This window comes from Aspergillus affinis, assembly GCF_023601865.1.
Source record: "Aspergillus affinis strain CMG 70 chromosome Unknown NODE_9_length_501208_cov_87_169129, whole genome shotgun sequence".
In the NCBI taxonomy this organism is placed as follows: Eukaryota; Fungi; Ascomycota; class Eurotiomycetes; order Eurotiales; family Aspergillaceae; genus Aspergillus; species Aspergillus affinis.
The window spans coordinates 252,534-269,588 of NW_026515790.1; the positions used below are offsets into that span (position 1 = coordinate 252,534).

General features: G+C 50.4%; 7 protein-coding genes across 7 annotated transcripts; 3 read left to right on the forward strand and 4 right to left on the reverse strand.

Moving 5' to 3' along the window:
• Window positions 1–397: 397 nt before the first annotated feature.
• Window positions 398–3,558, reverse strand: KD926_011687 (GFA family protein; the record flags this gene model as incomplete). The annotated part of the gene is made up of 8 exons (XM_053096205.1): window positions 398–545; window positions 599–624; window positions 706–815; window positions 866–898; window positions 1,326–1,446; window positions 1,813–2,034; window positions 2,215–2,555; window positions 3,099–3,558. 8 exons carry the CDS (start codon window positions 3,556–3,558, stop codon window positions 398–400), a joined length of 1,461 nt encoding a protein of 486 aa, XP_052959698.1.
• Window positions 3,559–4,616: 1,058 nt separating this feature from the next.
• KD926_011688 (class I SAM-dependent methyltransferase) lies at window positions 4,617–5,575 on the forward strand (the record flags this gene model as incomplete). Its single annotated transcript, XM_053096206.1, has 3 exons — window positions 4,617–4,649; window positions 4,728–5,011; window positions 5,074–5,575. 3 exons carry the CDS (start codon window positions 4,617–4,619, stop codon window positions 5,573–5,575), a joined length of 819 nt encoding a protein of 272 aa, XP_052959699.1.
• Window positions 5,576–5,636: 61 nt separating this feature from the next.
• Window positions 5,637–7,124, reverse strand: pfa4 (putative palmitoyltransferase with autoacylation activity Pfa4; the record flags this gene model as incomplete). Its single annotated transcript, XM_053096207.1, has 5 exons — window positions 5,637–6,040; window positions 6,090–6,168; window positions 6,218–6,517; window positions 6,567–6,738; window positions 6,790–7,124. 5 exons carry the CDS (start codon window positions 7,122–7,124, stop codon window positions 5,637–5,639), a joined length of 1,290 nt encoding a protein of 429 aa, XP_052959700.1.
• Window positions 7,125–7,421: 297 nt separating this feature from the next.
• KD926_011690 (putative DNA mismatch repair protein) lies at window positions 7,422–10,160 on the forward strand (the record flags this gene model as incomplete). The annotated part of the gene is made up of 3 exons (XM_053096209.1): window positions 7,422–7,828; window positions 7,885–8,270; window positions 8,314–10,160. 3 exons carry the CDS (start codon window positions 7,422–7,424, stop codon window positions 10,158–10,160), a joined length of 2,640 nt encoding a protein of 879 aa, XP_052959701.1.
• Window positions 10,161–10,355: 195 nt separating this feature from the next.
• Window positions 10,356–11,456, reverse strand: KD926_011691 (putative hydroxybutyrate dehydrogenase; the record flags this gene model as incomplete). Its single annotated transcript, XM_053096210.1, has 3 exons — window positions 10,356–10,412; window positions 10,499–10,854; window positions 10,946–11,456. The coding sequence occupies 3 exons, from the start codon at window positions 11,454–11,456 to the stop codon at window positions 10,356–10,358; spliced, it is 924 nt and encodes a 307-aa protein (XP_052959702.1).
• Window positions 11,457–12,184: 728 nt separating this feature from the next.
• KD926_011692 (S-adenosyl-L-methionine-dependent methyltransferase) lies at window positions 12,185–13,231 on the reverse strand (the record flags this gene model as incomplete). Its single annotated transcript, XM_053096211.1, has 4 exons — window positions 12,185–12,740; window positions 12,785–12,946; window positions 13,001–13,111; window positions 13,173–13,231. 4 exons carry the CDS (start codon window positions 13,229–13,231, stop codon window positions 12,185–12,187), a joined length of 888 nt encoding a protein of 295 aa, XP_052959703.1.
• A 1,304-nt stretch (window positions 13,232–14,535) lies between these two features.
• KD926_011693 (alpha/beta hydrolase) lies at window positions 14,536–15,318 on the forward strand (the record flags this gene model as incomplete). Its single annotated transcript, XM_053096212.1, has 1 exon — window positions 14,536–15,318. One exon carries the CDS (start codon window positions 14,536–14,538, stop codon window positions 15,316–15,318), a length of 783 nt encoding a protein of 260 aa, XP_052959704.1.
• Window positions 15,319–17,055: the final 1,737 nt, after the last annotated feature.

Genomic DNA, 17,055 nt, shown 5'->3' on the forward strand with positions numbered 1-17,055 from the left:
GACACGAGTGAGGGGGGAGAGAGGGAGAGAAAGGAAAACAGGATGCGGTGACTGGTCGGCGAATCCCGCCAGCGATGGATGTGTCATGCTGCCTTGGCTCCGTCGATCGCCGACTCGCTTTGGGGCTCCCGCTAGTGTACTATGTACAAGATAGAATGATTCGAGTATGTAGATACACTGTATGAACAGTATACATATCAACCGATCATATAGATCACCCTTCCACACCGTTAGGGCTGCCAATCCCTTGCTTAAACGCCCCCACGCCCAATCACGGACCCGCTGCGGCGCCAACCCGATGGCGCAATCGCTGCCGGTGCCACTTTTCTCTCGCTCTCGCTCTTCTTCTTCTTCTTCTTCTTCTGCCTCGTTTCCTCATCGAATCCCCAGGGAAAGATTAAATCTCCCCCTCCGCACCCGTCAACGTCGCCCACTGCGGCTGTCGCTCCTTGAACACAGCCAGCTTCGGTGAGGAGATCGTGTCGAACAAGGCCGCCTTCAGATACAGTTTCCCCGGAGCACTCGGAGTGGTGGTGTAGATCGGACTACACACATCAGCCTGATCCTCTGTCGAAACATCAATCATCAAACATCTTACCTTCCACAGTTCGAGCAAAAGTGACGCTATCAATATCCAATTCTCGTCAGCTTCTTCCGCCAAGACCAAAGATCTCAAATGAGTCTCGAGGGCATTCTAATCTCTACCTTGGCAACATTCCCCGACGCCGTCTTGGTGTCATCGTAGATCTTCAGCGTTCCCTGCGCATCTTCCAGGGAAATTTCATCCTGGCCGACAAAATAATTCGTCGAGAAGACTAGTTATTTTTTCGTTAGCATTTGCAATTGAGATCCTAGAGGAACTGACCTACCGCTCCCTCCGGCTCTCTTGCAACTGGCACTAGTCACATCACACCGTTAGCATTGACTTCGCAGGAATCAGCATTCTATTCCGGAGTAATACCAATGACAAATGACCGAATTCTCAGGCCGACTGGGCAGAGTGATGCGGATGCTTTCGCAATTACAATGTCCGATGTAGGTCATGCTGTCGTTTCTCAGGTGTCTCGAAATCGTCAAAATAGTAACTAGGTGTAACAACCGTGTCTTGAGATAACCCTCCCCTTTTATAGTGACCCAAATCACCCCATGCGCCCGAGCCAGTGGAGTCCTAGATTAATAATGCCACCGTGCCGTCGTTTCCACGGTTTCCCGATGTCCATTCCGCTTGGGGAGGGTGGAGTTTTGCCTGTGGATAGGGATAGTGGATATGCGATGGAGTTTTAACGGTGAAGGGACTGGCAGAAGGGCGAAAGATCGACTGAGACTGGACGAGCGCCGAGTGACGTTGATGGCCAAGAAGAAGCGGGTCTCCACTTCGCGGGCCAGTTGCTGCGGTATCGCGGTTCTGTTTCCGTGATCTGAGTATGGGTTTGGGATCTGTTGATTCTGCGGGTTGGAATTTGGGGATATTTTGAGTTTCGGATTTTTGTTTGGTGATCCGGTGCCGAGGTTAGCCATGAAGCTAGGTTTTGATTGAATCTATACTTTAAAGGTGGAGAGTAGGAAACGGTTTTGGACTGTTGTCCCGAGAACATATTAGGAATTTGTTATAGAGTGGAATTAATGGGATCCAAGGGTTCAATCTTGAAGCGGACCAATTTCTGAATTGATAAACGAAATACAAGAGGGTATGGAGGATAAATCACACTTCTTCTACAACGTAAACATCAAAATCATGACAGACCTCCAAAGGAGACAAAGAAAAAGAAAAGAAAGTACATCGTCAGCTTAACCTCAATATCAACAACAAACCCCTTCCATATGCAGCTCCTCGATACTCTCCAGAGTGAGCAAGGGCCACACCTTTGGTCCAAAGAGCTCTTTCACCTCGATCAGCTGCTCTGCTGTCAGTTCCTCCTCGTGAGCAAGATGCCAATCGATCATCTCCTGAAGAACAGTCGCGAACTTAGGAGGGACTAACACCCCTAAGAGCTGGTGCAACGAGATCCGGTTCCCATCCTGCCGTGAAGATCGCTTCACCCACGAAGGCAAGTTAGAGGTTTAATCGACAAACTGCGATTCAAAAGTCTTTGTCCTGTCCTGGGAATCGCTAATCAAGATGTGACAGTCGAATGACTTGGAATTCAGGTGAGTGGAAGGTTCTATCTTATAATAGATCCGTGGGTTACCACCGTAGAGCAAGAATAAAGTGACAAGGGAAAGAGGGAACGGTATTGGCCAGCCGGGACACCACGACATGAGAACATGCTTTTGAAAATACTCCCAGTACGACAGTTCTGTGTCGTACTGGGACAAATGTCGGGCTGAGATACCCTGCTCCAAATACCCCGCAACCACATCAAGGAACCCATGCACTTTTAGTGGATACCAGACAAGTGTCGTTGCGAGTAGGACAAACTCAAGAGGCAGATGCTTCGTAAGGTCGATCATGGCACCTTTGAAATTAAAATACCAGAACATACCACTTAACGCTGCCAGGATATGGACTATGACCGGCGTGCCGTCACAAATAACCACATTTATTTGTTTATTCACTGTCATCAAAATTCAGATTAATACTCAAGGATCTTGGTAGATTTATCTGACGATATAAATCCCAGAATGTTTCCAAGAATGTGCAAAATGTGGCTTGAGCGGACTTGGTATACTGAACAAGGGAGAGATTCACCATGTTCCACCAAAGACAATGCAAAATGCCTTTATTCTTAGCGCTGTAATCCGATAAATCGATCCGAATGGGCGACGAGAGATAAAGTGTTGGCATAGTACCGCTTTTGATGTGAGCTAAAAGTGTCTGGCACAATGCATCGACAATATCAAGGTTTCTGGTGTGGCGCTCGAATTTCGTCCTGACATCTTCACGAGACAGGAATTCATCAATCGATCGATGCGTCAGAGCGACAGTGGTATTGAAATTGAAGCTTGGATCTTTTACCATACAATCCGGGAAATAATCCTTGGAAATCGGGCAAATGTCAAGTAAGACATTTCAGGACCATCATGATCATGCATATGCTGAACACGGATCGTCCTGGTCAATAGTGGCGAGAAGAGCTACAAAAGGATCCTCGGACCACTTTTGAAGGCCTCCTGCAATTCAATCTCTTCTCGACTAGACACACAGATCTTGACATCGGGTAGCCTAGCAGATACCCAAGCTTTTAAAATCTTGATCATTTGGGGAAGATCTCCCTCGAATTCGTCCAAGCCGTCAATGAAAACGGCTATCTTGCTAGTAGCGTAGATGCTGTCCAAGTCAGATAGCTTACGAAATGCAGCGAGAACTTCATCGTCTTCATCAATAACTGGTCGTACTCCGCTGAAAGCAGTATTCCAATGCTTCGGAAACAGCAGTGGTATGAGCTCTGCCGACTGTGACAGAATAGAATGAATAATCCCTCGCACCAACCCCCGGAGGCTCTTTTGAAGAGTGCGTCCCGGCTTCCAAAAGAAAAACGTGGCGATAAGAAGAGTCTTCGTCCCTGGCCACTTTTTGAGATACTTTTCCGTTTCCTCATGTTGGCAAATATATTTCATTAAAGTTGATTTGCCCGATCCTGGTTTTCCAGAAATGTGAAACGTGCCCCTGCCAAAGGTTGTAATTGGATGAGTGGAAAGAAAATCAAGCTCCTCTGTCTCAAGAGAAGAAAATGCGTTTGCTGCACTATCATAGTTATGTTTTTGGATGGAAGTGCAGAGGTGTACCTTTCTAGAACGCTTGAACTATTGAAAGGTCTCATCGAACGCTGACTGGCTAAAGTCCACTATGGGTCACACGCTGAGCCATTATCAGGCAAGCGTAGCCATACCTACCAATTGAAAATTATCGATCTATAACATCTCCAATGCTAGGATTTCAAACGGCTACTCTAAGAGACGAATCTTATCATCTGACTAGGTCATATAGGCAGGTAGTTTAATATACGGTAAGAGGACTGATTTCAATTTAGTGGGTGGTGTCTGTGTGTGTGTGCGTGTGAGACAGTGAGAGAGACAGAAAATATCATTATTCTCCATTTCGGCACCCAACGAGCCGCCCATGCTATAGTTGTGATAATAGTTCGCTCTCACTTACAGATGCCCAGAGGCAGTAAGTCTTTATGCCTTGTCTTTATTGTAGAGTCGCTCCGATGGTTTGCTATTCTATCCCAGGATTGAGGGCCATAATGTAAGCGCTCTAGGGTGCCTGAGGCATCCACAAGGCAGCCAGGCATCCGAAACAGTGCAACAAAACGTACGCCTCGTTGAGCTATCAAAAGGCCCACACCTTGTCCAATAGTAATCTCCATATACTAGGCACCCTCCAACGCATCCCTTGTCCTCTCATTGGCGCCCCGACACGCTTTGATACTGAGGTGCATTCCGGCCAGCCTCCGACATCGGACCGGACTAGAAATTCTACCTGGCCTTGACTTAGGATATATAAACCCCTGTGTAGACAGCCTCAATGTATCTTCCTCATTCTATAAAGCTGCACAGCAGTTCGAATTATAAAAATCAAAAGAAATAAATCAGATTTCCACCCACAAACTGTCACGATCACTTCGCGGCAGTATAACACCCCATCTTCCCCGCGCCAAGACCCTCAACCCAAGATGGCCCAAGCAAAGGACCACTGGTCTACCGAGGTATGTACCTGTTCTTTCCAATCCATCGATTCAACCCCATCGAGCATAGAGAGTAATATAAACTGACTCTACTAACAGGCATATTCGACCTCCGCCTCATTTGTCCCCAAACTAGCCCAGACTTTACTACAGTACCTAGATCCCCAACCCACAGATAAAGTACTGGACATAGGCTGTGGCGACGGGAAGTACACCGAGGCCTTCCTGCCCGCCGTGCAGTCCGTGCTGGGTGTGGATGCATCCCCAGCGATGATTGAAGCGGCGAGTAAGGAATACGGAAATGCGAAGGCGGAGTTCCGCGTCGTGGATTGCTGTTATTTGGAAAAAGAAAAAGAGATTGTTAATGGGAGCTGGGATAAAGTGTAAGATTTTCTATACTGGAGGGTTAACTGATGAAGTGCTAATAAGACATGTGTGTATCCAGGATCTCGAACGCGGCATTGCATTGGATCCTGCGCAATGAATCCACCCGCCTGAACACTCTCAAAGCCATATACGATAGTCTGAAACCCGGCGGAAGGTACGTGTTTGAGATGGGCGGGCACGGCAATATTGCCGAGGTGCAGACGGCGATGATCTTTGCCCTCGTCCAGCAGGGTTTCTCGATTGAGAAGGCCAGAGAGACCAGTCCGTGGTTTTTCCCGTCGGTGACCTGGATGACCAAGGCGTTGGAAGAGATCGGGTTCAAGGTTGAGAAGATGGAGTTGGAGTATCGGCCGACGAAGCTGACTGATGCGGTAAATGGTGGATTGGCGGGATGGGTAAGACTGATGGGTGCGCCGTTCTTGGATGCTCTTCCCGAGGAAAAGCGCGAGGGCGTTGCGCAGCAAGTATGTGAGGTTCTTCAGACGGCGGTGACGTACCATGAGGATGGTAGTCAGTGGCTGGGATATGTGCGGTTGAGGGGTATCGCTACGAGGGTATAAGGTGGAATGAAACATGGCCGTTCAATAGAGAGACCACTTAGATAGAGACAATTGATGGCGTCTATTGGCTCTTCTGAGCTCGTTGCCGCATTAAGACGCCCAGAGGGATGTCTTCCTCGTCGTAAAATTCGGCATCTTCGTCCACGCCAAAATCCCCCAACCGCTCTCCTTCTGCATTCCTCCAGCCCTCCTCACCGTCTTCGGAACGATCGATGTCGTCGCTAGACTCATTCTCTTGCTTCTTATTATCGTTCGATTTTTCAAACCGATTGTGAAAACGTCGACGACGCTGAATTCCCAACTCCTCCCTTGAGCGGTTCAAGTCTTCTTCTTTGCGCCGGTTGAAGGCTTCAATCTCATCGCGCCCATAATTCCCGGCCCCCGTAGCAATGCCACTAGACAGGTGTTGTTTAGACGGCATAGGGATTCGATCCGGATCTGGCGGTGGCCATGAAACATCTGGTTCTATTTCGGGTTAAGTCTCGCACTGTAAGACGGACAGAATACGACCAACCTTCAAAACCGTTGACATCATATTCCAGTCCTGTCGTGCGAGTAGGCGTCCTTGCAAGTGGCCAAAACCAGCTGATGACCTATCCCCTTGAATTAGCCACATAGCGGTCTTTAGCGGGCGATACATACATTTCCACTGCCACCCATGCCCGCTTTGATATTCGACCAGATGCCGATATCGTAGGGAAATTCTTGCTTTTTGATCCTGATACTCGTTCCGCCTGGTCCGCTCAGATAACCCCGGAAGTGACGGGCCCTCCGCACCAAGGTCTCGTGTCTTTCAATCTCCCATGATTCGATGGTCGTCGTGTTGAACGCCAAAGTCCACAGGGTCCGAAGCAAAAGTACGAACAACATGAATACAGTCAAGCTGTTTAAGACGAGCAGGATAAAGAGATGCGCTATCTGCGATGCGCTGGGTCCGAGGTACTGTACGTCGTCAGTACATCAAAAAATCGTACACATGACCTATTCTTACACTTGGAAGGTTCCTGGAGGCCCAGACAACCGAAGCCCTTTCAAATAGCAACGACTCGAGATAGCTCATGCCCACAACCGCATAGAACAAGAACCGCACAAAATGCGGGAAAGTGAAATGCGAGACGCAATTCGATGTCCACGGACAGTGATGATCCATCTTGGGAATGCACCTGAAAATTATCAGCAAATAGCCGCTTGCAAGTCGTATTTGTTAGAGCTACCTGCGACACGTTTTGCAGTGATGCGCCCGTGGTGGCTTCAGAGCTTCGCATCTTCGGCACCACCGCTGGCGGCCACTGTCATGGTCCGCTTCCAACTGCTTATTGTCTACCGGCTTCCAGTCCTTAGGGATGTGCCCGGGGTCTACAGTGCAGGAGCGATAATAACAGATCCAGATGCACAACGCGAAGATGTTGATGCGCCATAGTTCGCTTTCCCGTAGGGGCGACGGCTCGAAATAGGCGAAGAAATACTGAGAGGTGTAGGCGAGGAATGCGATGAGCACAGAGACTGATGGTATCGCCAACTGCGATATCGAGAAGGAGGAACAGAGCATCGTGGCTCAACTCATGCTGATACGTATTCGGAATAGCGAAGAGATGCATCGTCATCCATGTTTTTCCGTTGTTGGGAGGACACGTCGGGGCGCTGACTCAGCTCACGTGGCATCCCGTGCGTGGAACTATTCCCGCCGTCGCAATCCCTCTTTCAACAACTTCCTGGATTTCATCACCAAATCGAATTATCATCAATCTCAATTATATATCGCTTCTTTTAGTTCCATCTGTCATATATCATCTTACCTCAATAACTTCATCTATGACCGTCATCTGTTTGAGAACCATGTTTGAAGATGCCGATCACGGCTCTTCCTAGTTCCACCGTTCATGCCATCGGCTCAACGTCAGTCATCTCGGATCCTTGCTCAATTGTCAAGGAGTTATTAGACAACGCCATCGATGCTTCAGCCGCATCAATTGGTGTCGAAATATCCCAAAATACGCTCGATCTCATCCAAGTAAAGGACAACGGACACGGCATCCCCTCCGCCGACCATGCTTTCGTATGCAGACGCACCTTCACTAGCAAGATCCAGACCCTCGAAGATCTGAGGAAGGTTGGCGCAAAGAGTCTGGGCTTCAGAGGCCAGGCGCTGGCCAGCGCGGCTGAGATATCCGGTGGCGTGAATATTCTTACTAGGGTTGAATCGGAACTGGTCGGCAGTTCTATGAAATATGGGCGGAATGGAGAGCTGTCTAGGTGTGTCCTGTCGTACTTTTCCCTGCGACTGAACAATTCGACTGAATGTTCGAAAGCACCCAACGAACATCGCATCCGGTCGGAACCACTGTTCGTATCACCGACTTGTTCAAGCCTATCCCTGTCCGGAGGCAGACCGCGTTGAAGACTTGTGCCAAGACTTTGATGAGAATTAAGAAAATGATCCAGACTTACACCATGTGTAACCCGTCGAAAAGGTTCTCGTTCAAAGTTTTGAAGGCCCGGGCGGAGAACAATAATTGGGTTTATGCGCCGCAGAATGGGACGCTGATGGATGCGGTATTGAAGATTGCCGGCTATGACGTTGCTTCTCAATGCGTTGAAAAAACATGGCCATGTCAGGAGCATGCGCAAGGGGTAGATGCAGAAGCTCATGATCTCGGCTTCTGTCTAGTTTCATTGCTGCCTGATCCCAAATGTGGTATGTCCACCCCCCACAAGGTAAGGCGAAGCTGATCAGATAGACTTGACCAAGATGAATAATCTCGGCCAATACCTTAGTATTGACGGCCGACCAATATCAGCAACTCGAGGAATCGGCCAGGATATTGCCAAACTCTACAAATCGTATATACGTGCTGCCGCCTCTCGCCAGGAAGGCTCTACGACGACGGATTCATTCCTTTGTTTGCAGATCTGGTGTCCTGAAGCGAGCTACGATGTGAACATAGAGCCAGCCAAAGACGATGTATTATTTGAAGACCCGCACGAAGTGCTTGGTCTAGTGGAGGATCTTCTCCAGTCTACATATGGAGAGAAGGAGAATACCAACGGCAAACAGAAGAAGAAAGAGAAGCAGCCAGTGCGAGATAATGGTTCATTTGACCTACTTCTCGCTCGCAGGAATGAGGAAGCTGTGTCAACGAACGGAAATAACCCTTCTAGAATGCATGCGGCCGTGCCCACGAGTCCTCGGTTTCCTGTTCAGCGTCCCGCAACTTTTGACAGCAATAGCCGCTCTCGCGAAACTTCGGACTCGGAGGCAAGTTTGACTGCCGGTAGTCAGAGCCCTGTGGCCTCCAAGGAAGGGCTCAACCCGTGGTTCTTGACCAGTTTGAATGCTCCGATACAGCGAATAAATAATGTCAATTTGGACAGCACCGGTCCGCGCATAACGAAATATGTTCCTGGCAAAGGCTTTCGCGAATGGAGCCAAAGCTCCCGAGAGAGGAATCGGAGAGGCTCTGCGGCCTCGATATTGCCCAGCCCGTCAGCATCCAGTCCCGACTCTTCCTCTCGGTCCGCAGCGGCGTCGCCGTCCAAACCAGCGAGCTTCCATGTTCCTCGTGTTTCAGCATCACGGACAGCAGACCAATCCAGATTATCAGAGCCTAATGAAGAGCGGCATAACAATGGGTTGGACAGATGGTTAGGGAGGTCCTCTGCGACAATGCCTTCCCGGGCATCTGCGGAATTGGATGAGCCCCAAGAGCCGTCTTTGACTCAGAGGCGATTCGAACAGTGCCTGAATGAGGGCGAACCTCCGAGCCAGCTTTCATCGACCGCAGACCTTTCTAGGCATACGCGAGAAAATTCGACATCATCAGCCACATCGCTAACTCGCCGGCCACTTGACCTCGAAGAGATGAACAATGTGCGAGGAGAGCAAGCTAAAGTCCCTATTCAGGAGGGATGGTCAACTGGACTTCACCAACTTTCGCAGTCTAATGTTACTGCACTAGAAGACGCTCTTGACTTTGAGAGACGCAAGAAAGAAGCAATCCAAATGCGTCGAGAGCAAATCCGGAGTCAGTCAGGTAACCGCAACACCAACTCGCCACACCTCAGCCGATATCTCGCTGCACGCGCTTCCTTGTCGCAACCTGAAGTTCCAACCTCCTCCAGGGAAGAAACTGTGGGTGATGCCCAATTAAATTCCTCGACAGAACCTCGCACATTACCTACCTCTGCGACACCGTCTGTCCTGCAACCATTTGATCCTAGATTGTATCTCATGCGTCGTCGGAACTCACATCTACAAGGAACATCTGACGGGAGTAAATTGCGCCGGATAAATCCTAATAAATTGCCATTTGAAACGATCCCGACCGGACAGGAAATACATGACATTGGTTTGACACAACCAATCGACACACCATACGTATCGGAAGAATTTGATAAATTGACAACTGCAGATCTATATACGCAGGATGGGCGAGAATATGAAGCGTTCGGACCCTCGGAATCTACTCCAGAGCTGCTCGAAGCCTGGGTGTATCGGCTGCGCTCACTGATCGCAAAGAGGTATAAGATCGAAGAGGGATCCGTCCCGAACGTGCAATTTGATTTGAGTGCCTTAACTCTACCATGAATTTGATGATATTTTGCGGGTGTCATAGCGCGTCTATATTTACGGCATGTATAACTATTGATTTTCATTTCTTTTCAAGCATTGATGGCAGTACACGATTCTGCGAGCATCTGAAACGGCATGGGTTTGCAAATTTACCCAAGTTCATGCCATAGTCATTTCCAATGATATAAATGCCGTTCATGACAGATCCCATCATTCCAACTTCCCAGCCAAAGCATCCAACCCGGTACCCTGAACAACACCCTGGTCCTAGAACAATCGACCCGTCAGCATAACTCACCATTGACCAGCCAACCAACAACCCAACAGGAAGAGAGAAAAGAAGGAGAACATACCATAACACCCTCCGGAACATTCACATTCGTAACCGCAAACCTCGTCTTCTCCGCATTCTCCCCACACCACACCTTCCCCGTCTGACCGGCCACAATCGCCGAAACGACCTCCTCCGCATAGACCATCAGATCTCCTCGTCCGCGGCCATCTTCGCCACGCGCCCTCGCGGCCACAGTCCCTTCAATGGCCTTGTACAGAGAATTCTCAGGGAGCTTGAAATCGCCGAAATAGGTCTGGCCTAGAGTCTGCACGGCGCCGGTTACGATTGATAACACGCGGATGTTGAAGGGTTGGAGTTCGAGTCGGAGGGTCTCGGCGATGAGTTCGAGGGAGCGTTTGGAGGCGGCGTAGGTTCCTAGTATGGTGGTTAGGTCACGCGCTTCTTATCCCAGGTACAACCACACCCACACCCGGAGAGAAAGAACAGAAGTATAGATAAAACCTACCCATATACGGCACATTCAAATACCCCGCGATAGAAGTCGTAAACACAACCGCCCCTGCTTCTCCTCCTCCTGGCCTCTTCGCATCAATCATCAACGGCATAAACGCCTTCGTCACAGCCACCGCACCCCAAACATTCGTTTCGAACAACTCCCTCGCCTGATCAAGATCCTCGTCCAGGATCGGCATGAAATGGTTCCGTCCCGCGTTGTTAATCAGATATGTTAGTTTTCTTGTCTCTACCCCTTCTCCGGTCCCCGGCCCCGTGTCTGTAGTGGTTGCAGGATCTGTAAGATAAGCACGCACACTCTCCACAGCCCGCTTGATCTGCGAGGTATCCCGCACGTCGAGAGTTAGGAGCGTGACGTGCTCTAGACCCCACAGGTTCGTCATCTTGGATGTGTCTCGCGCGGTGGCGAACACTTGGTAGCCCTTTGAATGGAAGGTTAGGGCGAGCGCGGAGCCGATGCCGTGGTCGCTGCAGCCGGTTATGAGGACGGTTGGTTGGGGCATTTTGGTAAGGGGTTTTGGTTGGGTGCTAGATAGGGGAGGAGAGAGAGAGATCTGCGATTCTTGTTAGAAGTCGGGAGAGTGAGTGACTTTATAGCCATCGTAGTTATATCTTATATTGATATCGGTGTGAACCGTGGACTGTGGACTATGGGCTGTGGAGTGAATTGAGGCTGAAATACTAGATCCTATAGCTAGTATTTCTTTATCTGATCTGGGGTGTGTTGGTTGGTTCATGCTTAGACTTGGATGCTTGGCTGTTGGTAAAGGAACAAATCAGGGGAGATTCACACAGGGTAAATTGTTGGATTGATCCCGCAGGAAGAACGAGAACGAGGAGTACAATGAATCCTCGGAATGAAGCTGTGAGACTGGTACGGTAGTGAAGGATTGGATGTCAAGGCATCCTTCCGGTAGTGGTGTTTTTGATAGCGCCAACGCAGGATTTAAGAGTAAGCCAGTCATCACTGTCTGACGCCTCCCGGCTGCGTCTGGTTCACTAATATAGGATCGGTGATTGGCGATCGGTACTTTCTGACATTGAGGCTGGCAACAAAGAAAATAAAAATAAATACCGTAGGGAGTCTAGGCCAGCAAAGCTCCCGTTTCTCAAGTGTGTATGTACACATGCATGCATGTAAGTATGTATGTATGTACCTACACATCAAACATAGCCAGTCCAATCCCATATCTACCCAGCCCACAATTATTTCAGTAACCATGTCCCACCCTTAGGAAGCCTTCCTCCCCACGATCGTAATCCTCGGGAAGGCAAACATAGCCCCCTTCCGACTCTCCGCCGCCGCCTTGGGCACTAACTCCATGATCTCCTTCGCGTTGGACCCGTTTGCCGCACGCTGCGCAACCATATCGTAGATCATCAGGTTGCAGTGATGCATCGCGTACTCGAGGTGCGGGACGGCGGCGACGCGATGCGCCTTGATGTCGAGGAGACCTTCCTTGGCGAACAGTTCGGGCAGCTGGTCCGGCCAGGCGGGGATGAGTCGCGGGTCCTGGGACGCGGTCATGTTGAAGAGCTGTTGCATGGAGTCGACGGAAACGGAGGGGTTGGTTTTGGTGAGTTTCATGCCGGGGACGTCGACTTCGGCCCATTGGAGGTAGCCGCCGGGTTCTATAAAGAGAAACGAAGGTGTTAGATTCGATGCGACCGTTGTGTATGTTGGATTGAATTGGATGGCGGGGTGGGGTGCCAAGGCAAGGAGAGTCAGGATAGGGTCGGCGGACTTAGTAGAGCGAGCAAGTTCCGTAGCAACACCGTCGGATCGCCTTTTACGACGAATACGAATAATTTGATGTGTACGATATCATACTGGCCAACCAGCTCGTCGGGGACCGGGGAGAAAGCGTCCCAGGTGCGCAGTCGCATGTTGGGCGGAAGCCACTCGGTCGGCGGTGCTTGCGCGATGTCCAGGTCATATCCGTCTAATTGGCAGGTCGAGGGGAGGTGTGGCGCTAGGTCAGAGAGCCATGCTCTGGAGGGAATAGTTAGACGCGAAGGAATTGCGATCGAAGCGATATGGGCTCACCCCGTTCCGGTCCCGACGTCGGCGATTTTCAGATCCTTGTTGGTCGTGTCGATGTCGGGGTGGAGGAGGTATCCGAACATCTGCGTCCACAGCGCATGCTGCAGGTTGAGTCTACCGCGATCGTTGAGTCAGTGAAGGCAGTGGATGATGACCATTATGAGTACCAACGTACCGAGAGCAATCGATGTAGTCTCTGCTCAGCAGATACTGGTCATCGGGGGCTGAGCCCATGTTTATGGCGTGGACGATGGATGATAGCGTGTTTGCCAGGGACAGGGATTTCGGTCAGATTCAGAGCAAATCGATAAATGGTACCTCCGTACTGTACCCCGCAATGCGAGACCTTCTTTTAAAACGCGAACCACCCACCGGTGCAATGGCTGCATGCAAGGATCAGCAGCAAAGACCAGTTAGACCGAGATCCACGGACCGTTAAGGCAAGACGGAGATGGGGAATGCAACGTCGATGAGGAGAAGGCCACGGAGAAGGACTGGAGGACTGGAGGAGGTGATAACGCGTCCCTCATCGTGACCGGGAAAATTCATCCATCCTGGTCAAACCGACAAACACATTAACACAACAACCCCTCCATTCTCCAAGCAGTCAGCAATTAATGCCGATCGGGCGCTCTCGGGCTGGCTGGACCCACTGCCGTCGTTGGGGGCCAATTTGATGACCATTTCCTGACCAATTTCAGTCCCATACACTTGTACACTGGTACTGTGCCTACAATGTCACTGTCCACGGTACACGGTCACGTTATGCACGGTGGGGGGCACGGAGTCCGTTTGAACACGATCGTTGATCCGACCAAAGTCTCTTCGCTCTTAGTTTTAAAACCCTTTCGTTCTCGATTCTTTCTTCGGTGGAAAGAGATCGTCCTAGTGTCGGTTGTGGCTTTGAACTGGTCCGTCTCATTGCCTGTCACAGTGTCAAATCAGTCATCTAGAAGGCGGGAATCTGGCCCCTTCGCACTAAAGTCCGACCTTTCCTTGGGGTCTGCTTTTTCTCTGGTCCAGCCTCGGGGCCGGCCACAATTGATGATTACTGATATTACAGAGGATTCCTGTCCCCTGTCCACTGTCCCCTGTCAAGTGTTCCTTCTACCTTCTAACAGGGGTTCTCACTCGCTATCAGAAGCCATCGCCCTGTCACCGTTAAGCACTTTGGCTTGGGCTTACAATTGTTAGGGACTCCGTAGGGACGTTTAGTGTTTAAACTTAAGGTAAACTCCGTACTCCGTAGTTTTTTTTACCGTTGGAAGGGTCTAAATTTGCTGACTCGTACACATAAAAAGAGGGGTGACACCACCGACGATTCCAACCACCCCCGCGCTCTAGTGAGAGTCTCCAACTCTACACGCTCTTTACAAAGCTCTACAGGCTCTCCAGGCTCTCCAAGCTCTACAACCCTACAACCCTACAACCCTACAACAACACTCCATGACTCTATGACCATGACTCTATACACACCACCCCCAAACCCTAATTTCTCCCCCGCCTCTTCTGTCATCTCCTCCCTCTCCCACCCTCCAATGACCGCCGCCAAACCCACGATCGTCCTCGTCCACGGGGCCTGGCACACGCGCCCGAGCTACCGCCGTTACATCGACGATCTAACGGCGCACGGATTCACCGTCTACTGCCCGCAGCTACCCTCCTGTAGCCTCAGCCGCCCGCCCGTGGCCGGCTACGCCGACGACGTGGCCGCCGTGCGCCGCACCGTCGAGCCCCTCGTCAACGCCGGGCAGCGCGTCCTAATACTCATGCACTCCTACGGCGGCATCGTCGGCACCGACGCCGTCGCCAACCTGACCTGGCCCGAGCGCCAGGCGCAGAACCTCCCCGGCGGCGTCGTGCACCTGGTCTACCTGTGCGCCTACATCGTGCGACCCGGTGCCTCCGTCCTCAGCGTCTGCCAGGAGGCCGGCATGATGCATCTCTGGCCGCAGTGGGTGGAGAACGCCGACGACGGGACCACCTTCCCCGTCGACCCCGTCTTGATGTTCCTCGGCGGCGTCGACCGCACCCTCATCGACGAGGCCCTGTCGCATCTGGTGCGCTCGCCGCATGACGTCTTCATGACGCCCGCCGAGGGCGACGCCTGGAAGAAAATCCCCGGGACGTATGTCCTCACGCAGAACGACTACTCCGTCCCCCGGATCTACCAGGACCTGATGCTCAAGAAGGTCCGGGAGGACGGCGTCGAGATGCGGCTGCTGGACTACAACACGGGCCACTCCATTTTCTTGACCATGCCGGACGAGATGGTCCAGTTGATCGAGGAGGCGGCGGTGGATGAGCGGAATCCGAGGTAATGTTAATGTCTAATTTCATGGGGGGTGTGTGGGAGCCGGCCGGGAAAAGGAGATTAATTGGGAATCTTGTTCATTCATGTTCATGTTTATGTATTTAGCACAGCATAGCAATCTGTCCGTTCGTCTGTAGCAGTGTTTTGCAACGTTGGTTGTTGCAAGACATACGATCGATTGTTCGTCAAGCGGTTTAGCGTATTCGAAAAGAATTCATTGCAGAGTTTTTTCTTTCCTTTTCTTTTGATTGTTCTTTGTTGTTGTTGTTATTGTTAATTTGACTTTTACATATTTGCTCTTGACCTCGCGGTCTACTACTACTATGAAAATATACCTTGATATGTGACCTATCCAAGTTTCAACTCGTCCTACAATGACTATTGAGATTGAGAATGGTATTGTACTATGTTCAACTAATTCTCTGCGCAAGAAGATCCATTCAGCCATCACTTTCGAAATAGCAATAGTACGGTCCATGGACCACCTTCCTATTGAGCATCAATCTTGTGTTGCAGCGGATGATGAGAAGCACGTCCAGTCAATCCGTGTCTGTCCAACCCGTGGGAGAGAATATTTCCATGTAGCCTATGCCATGTCGATACGGCCATTGGGTGATCAATAATACAAAAATAGTCTAGTCCAGTACTTGGATCTCGAAATAAGTATTACGGACTAAGACGTTGATGCACTTCGGAAAGAAAGATGTCATTATTGTATTGCATATATCAGGGGCCTTCGAGGACGGCGAACCGGCTATTCCTCAAGCATCTACAGCCTACAGAATAGTCTACATCTTACCTTCAAAATATAACTAGACGATGCAAACCTCCCAATGAGTCGGAACCAGTAAAAAGGGGGGTTCCGCGTATCTCAAATGGAAGAGACGTGGTCTACGGATCAGATCCAGATCCAGATTCAGATCCAATCTCTCAACGCGAAAGCCTTATCCCATGCCAATCAAAATCAACCTCATCACACAGATGCGTGGCTGGGACCATATCTGACGAAGCGGATTGTCACTCGTCTCGTTCGTTGTTTCCCTTCCGACTCGGTCGGCTCGTCGACGCCGTCGTGGGTAGGTTCCACATTTCCATGCACGAGTCTACCTCTGTCCTAGAACCATTGCTTATAGGTATTATCGTTCGTCTTTCTTCGCATACTGAACGCGTGCCAGAGGTTCGGAGATGGCGGGTTCGGCAGATAGACGCAGATCACGACCAGCGGCGTTTCGATTGACGGGAAACTTATTGCTGTCACGAGGGTATACGCGTATAAAGTCGCGTTAGCTGATCTCGATCTCTATCTCGACGCGGTAGGGGGGACGGATAATTTTGCCAATGCGGATACTATGGACAGGACGAGACGAGTTAGTTTTTCTTTCTTTTGCTTTCGGTCTTGGAGAGGGAAACATAGACATAAAATCGCAGGTGTCAAAGGAAGAACTCACGATCCACTGTCGACCCCCCCTCCTTATAACAGCGCCCTTCTTCCACTTGGTCCGATTCAATCGTCGGATGAGCTGCTTGTCTAGATAGACACAAGACAATCATGTCGGTCCGGACGCTGTTTCATCCACTCTCACTTCCAAAGGATATCGCACTCTTTTCTCGCCATATTCAATACCGCCTGGAGATGGTGTTCGCGTAGTAGGATTTGATCTGGTCGGTGCAGTGGTCGGGGCCGGCAACGGCAACGGCATTAGCGACGTTCCACGTGCGAACAGGCAGCATGTGAAAACTGTGC